Source organism: Rhinichthys klamathensis, unplaced genomic scaffold (genome assembly GCF_029890125.1).
Source record: "Rhinichthys klamathensis goyatoka isolate OS25496 unplaced genomic scaffold, OSU_Roscu_1.1 h1tg000314l_1, whole genome shotgun sequence".
Taxonomy (NCBI): Eukaryota; Metazoa; Chordata; class Actinopteri; order Cypriniformes; family Leuciscidae; genus Rhinichthys; species Rhinichthys klamathensis.
In genome coordinates, this window is record NW_026606832.1 from 755,808 (window position 1) to 771,406 (window position 15,599).

General features: G+C 36.8%; 4 protein-coding genes and 1 long non-coding RNA gene across 5 annotated transcripts; 3 read left to right on the top strand and 2 right to left on the bottom strand.

Moving 5' to 3' along the window:
- The first annotated feature begins 165 nt into the window (after positions 1-165).
- On the top strand, positions 166-3,675 carry mrpl48 (mitochondrial ribosomal protein L48). The gene is made up of 8 exons (XM_056271293.1): positions 166-317; positions 516-568; positions 1,710-1,741; positions 2,487-2,569; positions 2,653-2,822; positions 3,033-3,135; positions 3,256-3,345; positions 3,494-3,675. The coding sequence occupies exons 1-8, from the start codon at positions 297-299 to the stop codon at positions 3,569-3,571; spliced, it is 630 nt and encodes a 209-aa protein (XP_056127268.1). The 5' UTR covers positions 166-296; the 3' UTR covers positions 3,572-3,675.
- Positions 3,676-3,841: 166 nt separating this feature from the next.
- Positions 3,842-6,419, top strand: dnajb13 (DnaJ heat shock protein family (Hsp40) member B13). Its single transcript, XM_056271286.1, has 8 exons — positions 3,842-4,076; positions 4,225-4,328; positions 4,949-5,110; positions 5,253-5,410; positions 5,494-5,607; positions 5,699-5,812; positions 6,058-6,134; positions 6,248-6,419. Exons 1-8 carry the CDS (start codon positions 4,009-4,011, stop codon positions 6,417-6,419), a joined length of 969 nt encoding a protein of 322 aa, XP_056127261.1. The 5' UTR covers positions 3,842-4,008.
- Positions 6,420-6,474: 55 nt separating this feature from the next.
- Positions 6,475-8,758, bottom strand: ucp2 (uncoupling protein 2). Its single transcript, XM_056271291.1, has 6 exons — positions 8,528-8,758; positions 7,958-8,171; positions 7,650-7,844; positions 7,093-7,194; positions 6,836-7,016; positions 6,475-6,754 (listed from the first exon to the last, which is right to left on the bottom strand). The coding sequence occupies exons 1-6, from the start codon at positions 8,651-8,653 to the stop codon at positions 6,643-6,645; spliced, it is 930 nt and encodes a 309-aa protein (XP_056127266.1). The 5' UTR covers positions 8,654-8,758; the 3' UTR covers positions 6,475-6,642.
- On the top strand, positions 8,103-8,664 carry LOC130105312 (uncharacterized). The gene is made up of 2 exons (XR_008809574.1): positions 8,103-8,312; positions 8,534-8,664. It is a non-coding gene; the product is annotated as an uncharacterized LOC130105312 (long non-coding RNA).
- A 2,343-nt stretch (positions 8,759-11,101) lies between the features above and the next one.
- On the bottom strand, positions 11,102-14,865 carry ucp3 (uncoupling protein 3). The gene is made up of 8 exons (XM_056271292.1): positions 14,738-14,865; positions 14,427-14,563; positions 14,127-14,320; positions 13,573-13,780; positions 13,298-13,495; positions 11,783-11,884; positions 11,526-11,706; positions 11,102-11,416 (listed from the first exon to the last, which is right to left on the bottom strand). Exons 3-8 carry the CDS (start codon positions 14,250-14,252, stop codon positions 11,302-11,304), a joined length of 930 nt encoding a protein of 309 aa, XP_056127267.1. The 5' UTR covers positions 14,253-14,320; positions 14,427-14,563; positions 14,738-14,865; the 3' UTR covers positions 11,102-11,301.
- Positions 14,866-15,599: the final 734 nt, after the last annotated feature.

Here is a 15,599-nt window from a genome sequence, read left to right on the forward strand (position 1 = left end):
TAGTGTTTTCTAAACCTAATGATAACTTATGAGTGCTAAACTAAATAAATCATGCTGATTTTAACATTTTAACTGCATGTGACATGACAAAACAAATGATCAATCTGAAAACTAGTCCCACGCGTTACGCGTTTGCTCCAGCAGGTGGCAGCAATGTGCCGAACGAGCGTAAATTCATCCTGCTGGAATCCGTGAAGAAGAGCGGGCGCATGCGCTTAGTTACCTGGTTGATATTTTACGCGTTTGACTGCTTGTTTTAAAACTTTATTACTGGATTAATATATCAACGTGAAACAATGAACAATTTCCTGAATAAGGTGTAGTATTTAGAGAATGACATCTTAATCGTCCGTTTTTTGCAGTAATGTATGTTGTTGACATGCCAAGGTCGTAGAGGAAGAGCAGAACTGAGTTCTGTACATTTACATGAATGATTTCAGTATTTTTCAAACATACATTTTTTTTCTTCGTTTTTTTGGTGTGTGTCATTAGTTTGTGTCATTCTTCTGCATCAGGTTTTTCTTCTTCAGAACACACGGGCGCTGGTGTGTGCAGCATCATCGGTCCAGTAAGTGACACACACATGCATATATATATATATAAATTTTCATTATTTATTCTCAAAGCACATTTAAAAACAACCCATCTTTGACCAAAGTGCGGAACACGACAATATAATCAAAAACAAAAGTTGCAATCGATACAAAAATTTAAACAATTTTATAATACATTAAATAAAAAATAAAAAAATGTATGTATTATAAAAATTATAAAATGTATTATAAAAAATTTAATTAAAAAATTTAAGACAAGAAATTAAATAATACATTAAATATATTGCAATTCAAAATTGAAAAATGCATTAAAGATCCACACTAAGAAAATGTGTTTTAAGCTTTGATTTAAAAGTGGCAAGTGATGACACCGTTCTACTGGTAGGCTACTCCATAGTTTGGGGCCTGCAATTGCAAAAGCTCGGTCTCCTCGATGTTTCAATCTCGATCTACGCACAGAGAGCAATCCAAGGTTGCTAGACCTAAGTGACCTGGAAGGATTGTGAGAATGCAATGTATTAAATCGGATAAGAACCCTGGTGCTAAGCCGTGTAACGATTTTAAAACTAAAACTTTGAACCCAATTTTCCGTTTGACTGGTATCCATCCAGTGAGTGATGTGATTGAATTTTCGCCTACCCGTCAACAGCCTGGCAGCAGCATTTTGAACTGATTGAAGACGCCCGATAGATGATTGGTTAGCTCCAAAATAGAGTGAATTGCAATAGTCAAGTCGTGACTCGTGAGGTGATGAACGAATGACTATTTTGGAAGTTCTTTGGAGAGAGAAAAGATTTGACTTTTGCAATACGTCGTAAGTGAAAGAAACATGATTTAACGACGGAATTAATTTTGATCAGATGGAGTAACATGAGAATTTAACTCACCAAGGTCCGTAATACCAGAGTCATAGAAGTCACTTGGTCCGAAGAGTATTACTTCAGATTTATTTAGTTTGGAAGCAGGACTTCCAAAGAGCTTGAATTATTTTGTTTAAATGGGAAGTACAGTTGGGTGTCCTCAGCGTATAAATGAAATGATACTCCGTATTTGGAAAAGATGTAACCCAGTGGCAGCAAATATAAAAAAATAGTCTATATATATATAGTGGTATATTATTAAAACTGATCATTGACTTTTCTCTTAATGTCACAGAAGTCAAGTGTTAACTACGCAGATGCCTTTGGGTAAGAGCAATAAATCTGTTGTTCTATGTTTAATTTTCATTTATGTATGTGTGTTTGATGCAGTCATGGATACAAATTATTTTATTAATAAGTAAAGAATAAAATGAATAATTAAAACAATGAATGGTTAAATACATTTGTAAGTAACAATCAGCTTTTAGTAGTAAAAACAAAGTAACAATAAACCAGTCTGAGATTTTATATATGTTCAGATCAGATAAGGAATGGGTACACATTAATCATGTCAAAAATATACTTTCTAAGAATCAGCTCTGGCCTCATGGTGCAAGAGTAGTTGTGGTTTTAACACTCTAAAAGCTGAAAGAGCCAAATAAGCATTTTCATCATGACTAGTCCTTATGATAATACTCGCTGTACATTAATTCCAAGTAAGAAAACAAACTCATACGACATTTGATATAAGACAGGATTTCAGACTTTGCAGACGGAAGGGGATAAAATGTCTCAACTTTTGGAGAAGTGGCAACAAAATTTAGACGTACGTTTTCAGAGCGGAGGTGAACTTAATGTCTGAATAGAATAGATGAATATGAGTATATGACATCAAAAGATATAATGGATCATTTAGATTCATAAATTGATTGATAAATGGAAAATATTTTTGAAAAGAGTCATCATAGACCATAAAAAATAATCATAATAAAAAATGTTTTATTATACACCAGTGTTCAAATATAATTGTTAACTGATAGTAATCAAATGTTTTTTTTATGTGTCTAACCAGGTGTTTTGCTGACTAACAGACAGTATAGATCAATGCCCACACATGGTATTGGAAGATACAGACATCTTCTTCCAAAAGCATCGGTAAGACCTAGTTTTTTGTACATCATCAGTATAAAAAGTTTTCACTGCCAGTTAATAGAATATGCTCAATTTTTTTCATTCAGCCAAAGAAGAAGAAGGACAAAATTCAGGCAAAGCAGATCAAAGCAGCGACCGCCACGGAGTTTGGCGTGCTTAATGTGTGTGTTTCCGGTTATGACATGACTCTAGTGGAACATTATTCCCAGTACATCCACAATCTCTGCAGTCACTTGGACATCAAAGTCGATGATTGGTGGGAAAGAGAGATATATTTTATTATATATATATATATATATACTGTCATGTTTTAAAATCACTTTGCACACAAACCAAGACAGGCTATTCTCAAAATCATGTTGTTTTTAATATAAAATGTGTCATGATGAACAATACAGCATTTAACATTCTATGAATTATTGTAAGGTAACAGTGAAAATAATTCTCTCTTATTTGTGTTTTAAAGCTTTGCCCTGCCTACGAAAAGCACAGAAGTCATGGTAATGCAGGAGCAAGGCACAAAGATGTATGTAGATCAAGTCCTGAAAACCCATGAGCGTGTTGTTCAGGTAGAGTGAATGCAACATGTGGTTGGTTGTATGAATAAATTATCTAATTTTATGATTGCATGTAATTATGATACCTGTGTCCTGTAGCCTATAAATGATGTATTGGTGATGTGCATTTAGATAAGTGAAATGAAGGCAACACTTTTTCCCATACTTGCGGAAGTTCTTATGAAGAACCAGCCTGAGGGAGTGCAACTCTGTGTAAAGCAGGTCAGAAAATTACACTTCATAATCATTGACATTGATACTGCTCTTATATTAAATGTCTGGCTGCATTTATGAAACTACTAACACCTGTTATGGGCTTCATTTGTGTTGTTGTGTGTGTGCGTGTGTGTTTTTTTTGTTTGTTTTTCAGCACAAGGAAGCAGATTATCAAGCCCGGTTCAAAACAAGACCTGAGCTTGAGGGGCTTATTGCAAAAATTAATAATTAATGTATTATTTAAAAATGTTTTTCAAATGAAATAAAGTGTGTTTTTCCATGACAGACATTTTCTACATGGTGTGTATGTAATGAATAAACTATCTCATGATTGTTTTCCATATAGTCATTTTTGTCTTGACCTGTCTTTAAAAGTTGATGTGAATGCACTGGAGTATGAGGAGAGTTGAAATTCATCCTCAATGTGACTGCGGTAATGTTGTTGACAGTGTCAGAATATTTTAATCTCTGGGATTAAATAATTCAGCAGCTGTTTAAAGAACGACGGCATTACCCAGAATTCCGTTCTCTGTTTCCATAACAACCTCCTTTGACAACAGTAAACTAATGTTCATTCCTACTGACCAAATCCCGGTTTGCATTTGTGCCCTGATACGTTTAAAGTGTAAATATTAGATCAATTAGGAAAGTTAGATAAACAGTTAGGCGATGGGCAGAGACTATTACACTATTTTGGAAATAAACCGCAACGCCACTGATGCTGACATAAAGAAGGCGTAAGTTACGTTTTGTTTAATTTATAAGTAGTTTTGTAAATATATATAAATTCAATTAAAAGAAGATAAACTAGTCAACAATTTGGTTTACGTTCATTTTGAGGAATAATTTGCTAGCAGCGGATTGTTTTTATTCCGGTATAATCAGGTATCGGCGGCTCGCGCTGAAGCATCATCCGCGCAGCAGCAGCCACGCGCGCGCCGCCGAGCGCTTCACATTGCTCGCGGAGGCGTTTGACGTGCTGAGCGACCGTGAGTTCACTAGACAAACTCATATACATATACATCCACAAAATACAAAAAACACCTTGCAACAGCACTTGAATATTCGACATAACGTTATTCAACGTTTTTGATTTTGATGTCAATTTTGATGCCAAGAACTCCTAAATATGATGTTCACATTCCAATCCTAATATACTGTATTATCTTGTTCTACCCGAGAGAAACTAATAAAATATACAAAGTAACCATAATTTATCTCATGATTACAGACCAGTCTTTAAAAACCCGGAATAAAATGGTAATGTCAAAAACTGTAAATGTAATTATATCCATTATATAATTTATTTATAAATAAATATAATAATAATAATTTGGTTTTAATAATTTATTTGCATTTTTTTTCTCTGAACTTTTTCACAGACCCCCTAGCACCCCAGTTTAAAACCCTGCTTTAAGGTGTCATGTAGGCTAAATGTTATTAATTTTTCAAATATATACTTGATCAAAGTTACATGGTAGGCTATCACTATTTCATACTATATCCTCCTGCCACTCATTGTGTAAGGAAAACAGCACACAGTACACAGTTCAGCCCTCAATTTGCTGTTTCCTGGTAAGTTGGTGATGGCCTTTCTCATGCAATGCAGCTTGTAAAAAGGCCACTTATGATAAGTTTGGAGAGGAGGGTTTAAAAGGAGGAATCCCATCTGAGCTGGGAGCGAATGGCGCCTGGTCATCAGGATATGTCTACCATGGAAATGCAGATGAAACATTCCGAAAGTTTTTCGGAGGAGATAATCCTTTTGCAGGTAATTTCTATAGTATTTTTAATTTGTATGATTTTAATTGACATTTCGAGAGACAACCTGGTTCAATCAATGTTCATAATGCCATGGTGTTTTGAAGAACCCAAGCTCTGATTAGTAATATCTGCTTACTCATCCTCCATAGATTTCTTCACTGGTGAAGGCAGTGAGGTCAACACAGCTTTTCAAAGCTTGCGTGGGCAAAAAGAAAAGTTACAGGATCCACCAATAGAGAGAGACCTTCATCTTGCATTGGAGGACCTTTATTATGGATGCACTAAAAAAATTAAGATATCCCGTAGGGTAAGTTCTGCAGACAAGGGTAAAGATAAAATCATATGGACTCATGAGAAATTAATTTCAGCAAAGAGACATGTTTGATACAGGTCATGAATGAGGATGGACACACATCCAGCATCAGAGACAAAATTTTAACCTTCACTGTAAAAGCAGGATGGAACGAAGGGACACGGATCACGTTTCCAAAAGAGGGAGACCAGGCACGACAGAACACGTTTTTATCACAATTTTGTTTTGTCGTGGTCGTAAATAGATCTTGGTCATCGCAGAATTGAATCTTTTTCTCCACAGGGACCAAACAACATCTCAGCAGATATTGTGTTCATCATACGCCAAAAGCATCACCCACGCTTTGTCCGCCAAAATGATGATCTGTTCTACACGGCAAATATTTCTCTTGAGAAGGTGAGAAACATTTGTTTTAGCATAGCATTTCAGCAGATTTAAATATACATGTTTTTACACTCTAATTATGACCAGAGAGGCTTTCCATCTTTGTCTAGTTTTCATGCTGAACATGTGGTTTCAATTGGACCAACATGTTAAAAATGTATTAGTTCCACTCTAAATGTCATTTTTTAAATTGAATTGTCAATTTAAGTTTCATAAATCTAACTTTTTATATCTTTGAATATATGGTAACTCTACAGGCTTTGACTGGGTTATCAGTAGAAGTTGAGACACTAGATGGCAGGCTTCTCAACATCCCAATTAATGACATTGTGCAGTGAGTAAAACATCTCTTTTTTAACATGAACATGTTTATATGTTACTCAGCAGAACTTCTGAACAAAGGTTTCATATTTAAGATAGTTTCATTTTAATTTCTTTGTTCTACAGCCCTCAATACACCAAGGTTGTGACCCAGGAGGGAATGCCACTAGCCAACAGCCCATCCAAGAGAGGCGACCTGATCATTCGCTTCGTTACACATTTCCCAGAGAAGCTCTCGGCTGAAAAGAAACAGCTTCTAAAACAAGCCCTTTCATCAAAACTAATACAGACTTCTTAAAGTCTTGTCAGTCATTAGAAATGTTGATACTGAAGATTAAACAGATTTAAACAGGTGTTTTTTTTAATAGCCTAATTTTATTTCACATATTCTGAAAGACAGATGAACCATGTAAAAACCAAAGATCAAGTTTAATAGACATGTAAACAATGCACACAGAAAATCTAAAGTCAAGAGAAAGTTAGAACCACATCAGCAAAGCTCAACTAACGGCATTATGCTCTTAAAGAGGGGCCCAGTTATGGCGAGCTGCCATCAGGGCCCGTTTCAGCTGTTCATAGGTGACAAACATAACCACATTCCAGGAGCCCAGCCTCAGAAACGATGGCATGAATCTAAAAAAGAAAAACAGATGTCAATTCTACATTCATCCTCCAATCATTACAGTAAAGCTGTAGTTGGTCAAGAAAACCGACCCCTTGTAAAAAGCCTTTGGTCCCTCTTTAGCTAGCATGGCTACAGCACAGTTGAGGGCACTGCTGTACTGGCCCTGGGCGGAGTTCATGTATCTTGTCTTCACAACATCAACAGGAGAAGCAATAACTGTGGTGCAGAAACCAGCTCCAAACGCAGATGTGAAGTGGCAAGGAAGATCATCTGTGAAGAGCAGCTATAAATATTTCTGTCATAGTTTAACTCAAGTTTGCAATACTTTTTTGCAGCCTCATCTTACCAGTCATCAGCAATGATTTTATAAGTGCATCTTTGATGAGATCATAGGTCACCAGCTCAGTGCAGTTTACAATGGCATTGCGGGTGATGTTTGGGCCAGTTCCTTTAAAATGATAGAAAGGGTAGTACAAATTAGAAAGGAGAGAATAAGTTAATAAATTGCATAATACATTTAGTTTATGCACTTTAAGTACATAAAATATTACTCAAACTTAACCAAAAAAATATATATATTATTAGTAAAACTAATATTAGTAGTAATATAAAACTATGCATTGAAATAATGTATAGATTTAAAAAGTATTAGTAGTGGTAATAGTATAATAGAATTAATAATGTATAGAAGTATAATATGTAATGAATGAAATTTAACAAATAAAAATTTAAATATATTAAAATAAGTTACTTTAATACATTATTAGTAAAATAATAATATACTATGCATTAAAATAAGTGTTGTAGTAATTTAAATGTATAATTTATAAAAAAAGGCAATTAATAAACTTGCACTCAAACAAAAACACACAACAACATTGACTTAAGTGGGCCCATGCTCACCTTTCCACAAACCACGAAACCCTTCTTCCTTTGCAATGGTCCGATATGCAGCCATAGTGCCATGGTAACGTTTATTGGCCCCGGCGCTGATCTGAGCCTGAAACCGTACCTTCACCACATCTGTGGGTTGGGCCAAAGCCACTGCCATGGCTCCAGTCGTACAGCCGGCCATCAACCTACTGCCAATCCCGATGTCTAATAAAGGAAAATGCATTGAAATGGGGTTAATGAGAGGTCTTGCATGAAAAAAAAAAAACACTAACCAATTATCTCTGCATTCAAGCATAGAGCACATGGAATGAACTTACGATCTGAGCCTTTGGTGTAGAACTGCTTGACTGAATCATAGAGGCCAATGCGTACAGAGGCAAAGCTCATCTGACGCTGCAGTCCCGCAACCAACCCGTTGTAGAGACTGCGTGGCCCCTCAACACGCACCATGGTGCTGATCGTGCCAAACACTCCACGATATTGCACTGGCCCATGGCCTGTGTTCGCAGGACCTTTGGTCTCCCCTTGAATCTGTACAGAACAAAAGGTGGATGGAGAAACTTTACAGAATCACAGGGGAGGGAAGCAGCATCTTCAGGTTAAAAGGGTCCATAGTGATCCTGGGGCAGCAAGGACAATCATCAAGGCCTGGACCTGCTTACGTTGCAAAGTGTAAAAAGAGTCAAAAGAAATATAGAGCTGACGTCAGTATGGGTGTGACTTTAAACCATCCACCTGAAAGGAGAAATTAGTTTGTTTTTGTTGCTGCAAGTTGACCTGGATTGAGTCGTGACACGCATCTGTAGTCTCCAGGCTCAACCGCTGGCTCAGCGGTCACTCAAGCAAAGTTGTATCATTTAAACAAGTTCCACACAACAAAGACTCACCTGAAGTCTAACTTTTGCTGTGTCCAGTGGAAACGTGAAAAGGTCTGCAATGCAGGCTGCGGTTCCCGCACCAATAAACTTCACAGCGGCTGTAGGAGGCACATCACTAGCTCTGAATCCAACCATGTTTAATTGAAGTCAGAATCACGGGAAGTCGGGAACGTAAAAGATGAAATGGAATGTGTTGAAAACCAATGAAGTGAACACAAGATAGGTGGACTCCACCCTAACCTGGAGAAGGAAGACATGATGATTATGCACTCTTTTTAATAAGGTTTATGCAAACTTCAGCCATTTTCGTAGGGACAATTTTTTTTAAATTTAGTTTTAGATTTTTTAAAGCCATAAAACCATAAAAGCCATTTGGTGGGACAACGCCTGTGCTTAAGACATTGCTCTCTAACGGTCAACAGACACAAACAGGAACATCATGTTCTTTCTGACATGCTAAGCTATAAACTGACGTCATCATCCTGTTTGCATCTGCGTGGGGGTTTTGTTGACTTTCTACCACACAAAGGAACTTCAACAAAGGAATTGCAAATACGCACAAAATGCGAGATTATATAATGGTTACGCGATATTAAATCAACGAGATCAACTATATTGGTTAAAACAAAAGAATAAACGCTTTTGGAAAACTTACCGGTTTGGATGAGTTTCTGAACTTCAAGATTCTCTAAAAGCATCTCTTTGGTTGAAATTACTTTCAACTTGAATTTTATTGCCGTGTTCTTCCATAAAGAAACGTTTATAACCCGTACAGATAAAAAACATACTCCAAAGTCTGAAAGACAAAAACTCCATGTTACATACAGCTCAGCATCACTTCAAATAAACAGAAAAAACTTTCGCTAGTAGAGGAGAAAGTCTATTCGTAGTATGCAAGTTCACAAAACTCACCTTGAACAAAAATATATAAAGTATCTATGAATAAAAGTGTTTACTGGGAAGAAAAATAACTCCTTCGGAAAGCAAACAGTTAAAAACCACAGGTGCTCTGCTCTGTTCCGAACGCCGCAGCGACCCTTATACTGTCTATGGCAGCGACCCTTTTAAACTCCTTCGAGGAAGTCACGTGACACACGTGACGCGTTATTCGGCGCATAAGTAACGCCTCTTCTGACTTTACTGATAAACACCTATTTCCAACGTTCATCTTTCATTGTTTTCGATTTGGGTTATAAAACTAGAAACCTATGTGTTAGTTGAAGAAGTTTATCAGCATACGAAATATGAGCAACGTTTTTAAATACCAGGTAAATTCTGCTAAACGTTGTGCATTTGCTCCATAGATTTGCTCTAGTTTAAATGTGTCGAATGTTAGTGTAATAGATTTTGGTGTTTCATTCATTGTTTTGTGTTTCGGAAATTGTAAACTTAGTTCAGTGACAATGCCAATACTTTACAGTATGTGCTTATACACATGAAATTGACTTGCAAAAACAATTCTATTTATACAAATCTATCTGAAAAATATTTTAGAGTAAAAGTGTGACAACTAGCCCCAGACTCCCCATTTGTATGAAACGCTGAGTCATTCTGAATCATTATGTGATGTAGTTGCACATATGTTATCCATAATAGAGGACTTTCAGTTCTCCCTTTTTTCAAGACACATCTGCTTTTTTTCATCACATAGATTGGTATTATTTGATATCAAGTTAGTTTTTTATTATTTATCAGTGTCATGTAAAGTCTTAATATCCTCATAGCTGAGTTTTTCCTCAAGCCTATAACCAAAAGCATCTCAACTACATACTTCACTACATACTGAACTCCCTCTCACCATTATCGAAGACAAAGCTGCTGCTTAAGTTTCATGGAGGTGTGTTATCGCGGAACTATGATGGAGAAAGTTCAACTTCAACGCAAAATAAAATAATTGTGTTCACCTGAGACATGGGTTAAAACCTGCAGTGACACGTGCTTCATTAACTGCACACTGTTGCTTATTATTGTGTTACTATCAGGCCTGATCTCAGGTCAATTCAAGGGTCACACAGCAGTCTTCAGAGAGCATCAGCCATCTCTTATTCTCTTCTGTCACACTTCCTTGTCTTCCTTTTTTGTCACCCACTTCACAGATTTGCATTTGTCTTCTGATTGTTAATTGGGCAAATGCACTTCCTCTTTCCCTCAAGTGAACTTCACAGCTCCGTTCTAATGAAGATTTTGTTTGTCTGTCTTTTATAGGTCAGCACGAGAGCTCGGAAAAGCAGTTTGAAAACACTTTCTGATCCTTTGTCATGTGAAAGCCATTTGTGATGTGCTCTCTGTTGATTTGATCATTGAACCTGATTAAATGACTCTTGAGTTCAGGGGAGTCAAATGCATGTGATCTAAATGAGTTGTATGTTCCTGGTTTGATACTTAAAACAGTTTAGACCTTTTATCAAAATAAATATATATCATAAAAAAAACTTTATTTTCCAATAATGTACAGTTTACAATTTATAGTATAAATATTCATTCATTCATTAAAGCTATGGACCCGTTTTCATGACATTTTAAAAGCACATACATAAACAGTGAACTCTAATACCACCTCTCTCAGTGTACCATGACACTAAAACTAAGACAAATTATGCACATTTTGCTTTATCAGCCATGCATCTCATGATTTTTGGTGACTCATCTTTCATTTTTGATGAGCTTGACCTTTGGCCTTAAAAAGTTGCAGCATTTTTTTTTTCAGTGATAAGACTTAACCGTGAATCCCTCTGTTCTCTGCTTTTGTTCAATCAAAATCAGAAGATTCTGACAATGTCCATTCAGAAAGGTGACTCCCATGAGTGCTGCATTTTAGTCATACATCTCTTGATTTGCTCGTAGGAGACGAACATCACAATGTTCCAGGATCCCAGGCGCAGGAAGGATGGCACGAAGCTGTTGGGGAAGATGAGGATGTCACATTCATGGTACTGAAAATAAGAATGTGTGCATTGTTCTGTGTAAATAACACATCATGATTGGTTTACAGCATGATTTTTCTTACCCCTTATAGAAAGCTTTTGGTCCCTCTTTGGTTAGCATAGTGAGGGCACAGTTAAGTGCACTGCGGTACTGGCCTGTAGATGAGTTCATGAAGCGGGTCTTTACCACATCTACTGGAGACGCCACAATCGTTGTGCAGAAGCCAGCGCCGAATGCAGCAGTAAAGTGGCACGGTAGGTTATCTAAACAGGGCACACATGTTAGACAACAAGTACATAAAAATAACCATAATGAAAGCATATACATATGGTAGCATACCTGTCATGAGGTCGTATTGTAATATGAGTTCCTTGATGATGTCGTAAGTAACCAGCTCTGCACAGTTAACGATCATGTTCCTTGTGATGTTTGGCATGCAGCCTAAAATAGAGAAAAACATGCATGTTTATCTCCACTAGAGAACACATGCACTTAGACTGGCATGTGAAAGCTGAAGTTAAAGGGATAGTGCATTGAAAAATGATGTCGTTTCAAGCCTGTTTGACTTTATTTCTTCTGCAGGACCAAAAAGAATTTATTAATACTTTGAATTGGCTTCAGTTTTCATTTGGATTTTGTAAGTTTGTTATGTGCTTTTGTCATTTTTATTACTTTTTAAATTGAATTAGCTTTAATTTATTTTTATTTCAGTTTTAGCTTTTGTAATTTTAATACTTTTTAAAGGAGAACTCCGGCGCAAAATGAACCTTTGGTCTAATTACACATTGGTACCTAGTCAACCGTTATCTGAGATTTGTTTTCATGATTATCGAATGTAAATAGTTTTATCTCTAAAAACAGTTTAGCCTATAAAGCTAGTATAACGCTAGTATATTGGGCATAGATCAATGACAAATAAAAATCGCTTGTTAATACCACTAACAAGGCTCAAAATAGCCCCACACTAACACGGTAGCATAATGAGGGTCCCTACCTTCAAACCGAAGCATTGAGAACTTTGTCAGTGTCCAGACAGTTTAATAAGAAGATATTTAATACATACAGTCAACTTCGCGTATACAGGCAGGAGCCATCTTTGAAATACAGTCTCTACCAGTCGATCTACGAACGCCGATCCAAGCCTGCTGTTCGCGCTCACCTTATCACAACTTATAGCTCGTTCACATCTCACCAGCGCACTTGGATCGGCGTTCGTAGATCGACTGGCAGAGACTGTATTTCAAAGATGGCTCCTGCCTGTATACGCGAAGTTGACTGTATGTATTAAATATCTTCTTATTAAACTGTCTGGACACTGACAAAGTTCTCAATGCTTCGGTTTGAAGGTAGGGACCCTCATTATGCTACCGTGTTAGTGTGGGTCTATTTTGAGCCTTGTTAGTGGTATTAACAAGCGATTTTTATTTGTCATTGATCTATGCCCAATATACTAGCGTTATACTAGCTTTATAGGCTAAACTGTTTTTAGAGATAAAACTATTTACATTCGATAATCATGAAAACAAATCTCAGATAACGGTTGACTAGGTAACAATGTGTAATTAGACCAAAGGTTCATTTTGCGACGGAGTTCTCCTTTAAGTGCAAGTTTTTCATCTGATATTTATATTTTATTATTTTATTTCACTTACACATTTGTATTAGTTTTATTTTTAGCTATAGGTAACAATAACAACACTGGTTTGGACCCCATAAACTTAACATTGTGTGGAGAAAAACAACGGAAGCATTCTTCAAAATAACTTCTTTGTTCCCAAGAAATTCAAACAGGTTTGGAATGAAACGAGGGTGAGTAAATGATGATAGCATTTTTTGGGGTGAACTTTTGCTCACCTTTCCATAGCCCTCGAATACCCTCATCGCGGGCGATAGTCCGATATGCATCCATTGTGCCGTTGTATCTTTTTAATCCATCAGACTGACGCACTTGAGCCTGGAATCGCACTTTTACGACATCTGTGGGCTGTGCAAAAGTGACAGCCATGGCCCCGGTGGTGCAGCCAGCCAGCAGGCGAGTCACAATGCTCGCATCTGAGAAGAAAAGAGCAGAGTGTCAGTCTGTCTATAATCATTTCTGTCTCTATTTAAACAAACAGTCTGATACTCACTCTCAGATCCTCTGGAGTAGAATTGCTTCATTGAGTCATAAAGACCGATACGAACAGATGCGAAGCTCATCTGACGTTGCAGTCCTGCCACCAGGCCATTGTACAGACTTCTTGCGCCCTCTGTACGCACCATAGTGGTGATGGTGCCAAATACTCCACGATATTTCACCACGGCTGATCCTGATGTAGCTATAGACTCTCCCTGGATCTGAAATACGATGAAAGCCATGACAGATGGATCAAAATGATATTTTTTGTTTGTTATTTAATTGTTACTGGCAATTACTCTTACCCCTGTTTCACAGACATGAAGGCTTAAGCCTATAGTCCCAGACTAAAATGCATGTTTGAGCTGTCTTAACTGAAAGCAACTGACATATCTTAAAATATGCATTGTTTTGTCTCAAGATGCACATCAGTAATACTTAAATGTTTAAATTACCTAATTGAACTAAGGTCTAATTCCGACTTAATCTAAGCCCTGTTTATGAAACTGGGCCTAAATGTATATAAAAAAAATATCCTTTATGCAATGCTTTTTAATAAGTCCTCACCTGAAGTCTAACTTTTGCTGTGTCCAGAGGGAAAGTGATCAGGTCAGCAAAACATGCTGCCGTACCGGCTCCAAAAAACTTGACAGTGGCAGTTGGTGGAAGATCGGTAGGTTTTATTCCAACCATTTTTCTGTGCTTCTGACAGCAGCAAGATAACTTTACTCTCTTTTACAGAGCTACTTGTGTTTCCCTACCTGAGGGAGAATAAGAAGCAGACCAAAAGTGGTTAAGATTCATCATCTCAAATGAATGTCGATTCAGATTAAAGAATTCGAAATAAACGTTTAAGCTTCAATTTACCTCAGCGGACCACTGATTCACGATCAAGTTTCTTCCAAAAGGATAACTCTCTTGTCGTTTGTTTTAAATGTTTCAACACCTTTGGCCATAAAAAAATGTGGCTCAATGTCCCAAAGCAGCATTCCAGCAGCACAAAACTACAGAGAAACATTTAGGATCAAAACCCATCATATGTTGATTGGTTGTTATAGAAAATATATGCTGACTGTAAACTCAATATCTCTCATTACTTCAGCACTGGGTACCCAGAAACATATAAATTAGCATACAATATTGTGTGAAATAGAAGAAAATATAGTGTGCTCACCAACCTTGCGGTAAAATGAAATTGTTAGTCCAAATTGTACTGACAGAAAGCAGAATAATTATTTCCATCCGGGGGTTAATCCAGCGAGTGTGTTTTCAACCTGAGTATGATGGAAACGGTCTGTCAAACTCTGAATTTATAGGCGCATGTGCCGGTTGCAGCCAGTCCCATGTATTCCTTTCATCACACGACTCTAATTTTAACTTTGTGTGGTGGGACAATGTGTACACTTGTTTACTAGTTTAGTAGTTTACCGATAGGGTTGTTGTCTGTTCTCCATATTAAAGGTACACACATATCAGTAAAAAAGACATATATATATATATATATATATATAAATATATATATATGTGTGTCTGTGTTTGTGTGTGTGTGTGTGTGTGTGTGTGTGAGTGTGTGTATATATGTGTATGTATTAAATTATATAAATTGCACATAATATTATTAAATTATAAGAATTGCAGATTGGTATAAATTTATGTTTTTTAATTCATTTTTTATTTTTATAAATAACACATAAGCAATATATCATTTTGGGTACATTTTCTTGTGCATGTCCATTTAAAATTATTAATTTGATTGTTTATTGTTTTTCACAAAAATAGTTGACATGGGTCTCATGGGCCTCATGGGTCATATGTTGCTTGTACCAGCGCTGTCACCTTTCGCCCACTTCTCAAAACACCTCTGGGGGAATTTTGCACTGTAATCTGAGTGCGATCTCATTGGCTGCTGAGATTGCCAATGGATATATGTTCATCCTATCAGAGAGGGGCTTGCCAGTTTGACTTAAGAACTTAGGGATCATTTTCATTTCTGCTCTTTACAGAGAGGGGATCAGTGTTTCAAGTAATGTTGCCATCGGT

Bases quoted from the DNA above. Each gene is read 5' to 3' on its own strand.
- ucp2 (XM_056271291.1), bottom strand. From the start codon at position 8,653: ATGGTTGGATTCAGAGCTAGTGATGTGCCTCCTACAGCCGCTGTGAAG. The intron at 8,172-8,527 runs GTGAGTCTTTGT...TGTTCTGTACAG, and splicing joins CAGCAAAAGTTAGACTTCAG to ATTCAAGGGGAGACCAAAGG. The intron at 7,845-7,957 runs GTAAGTTCATTC...TTCCTTTATTAG, and splicing joins CTACACCAAAGGCTCAGATC to ACATCGGGATTGGCAGTAGG.
- ucp3 (XM_056271292.1), bottom strand. From the start codon at position 14,252: ATGGTTGGAATAAAACCTACCGATCTTCCACCAACTGCCACTGTCAAG. The intron at 13,781-14,126 runs GTGAGGACTTAT...ATCGTATTTCAG, and splicing joins CAGCAAAAGTTAGACTTCAG to ATCCAGGGAGAGTCTATAGC. The intron at 13,496-13,572 runs GTGAGTATCAGA...TTTTCTTCTCAG, and splicing joins CTACTCCAGAGGATCTGAGA to ATGCGAGCATTGTGACTCGC.
- dnajb13 (XM_056271286.1), top strand. From the start codon at position 4,009: ATGGGCAGAGACTATTACACTATTTTGGAAATAAACCGCAACGCCACT. The intron at 4,077-4,224 runs GTAAGTTACGTT...CGGTATAATCAG, and splicing joins GATGCTGACATAAAGAAGGC to GTATCGGCGGCTCGCGCTGA. The intron at 5,608-5,698 runs GCACGACAGAAC...TTTTCTCCACAG, and splicing joins TTCCAAAAGAGGGAGACCAG to GGACCAAACAACATCTCAGC.
- mrpl48 (XM_056271293.1), top strand. From the start codon at position 297: ATGAACAATTTCCTGAATAAG. The intron at 318-515 runs GTGTAGTATTTA...CTTCTGCATCAG, and splicing joins TGAACAATTTCCTGAATAAG to GTTTTTCTTCTTCAGAACAC. The intron at 3,346-3,493 runs GTCAGAAAATTA...TTTGTTTTTCAG, and splicing joins TGCAACTCTGTGTAAAGCAG to CACAAGGAAGCAGATTATCA.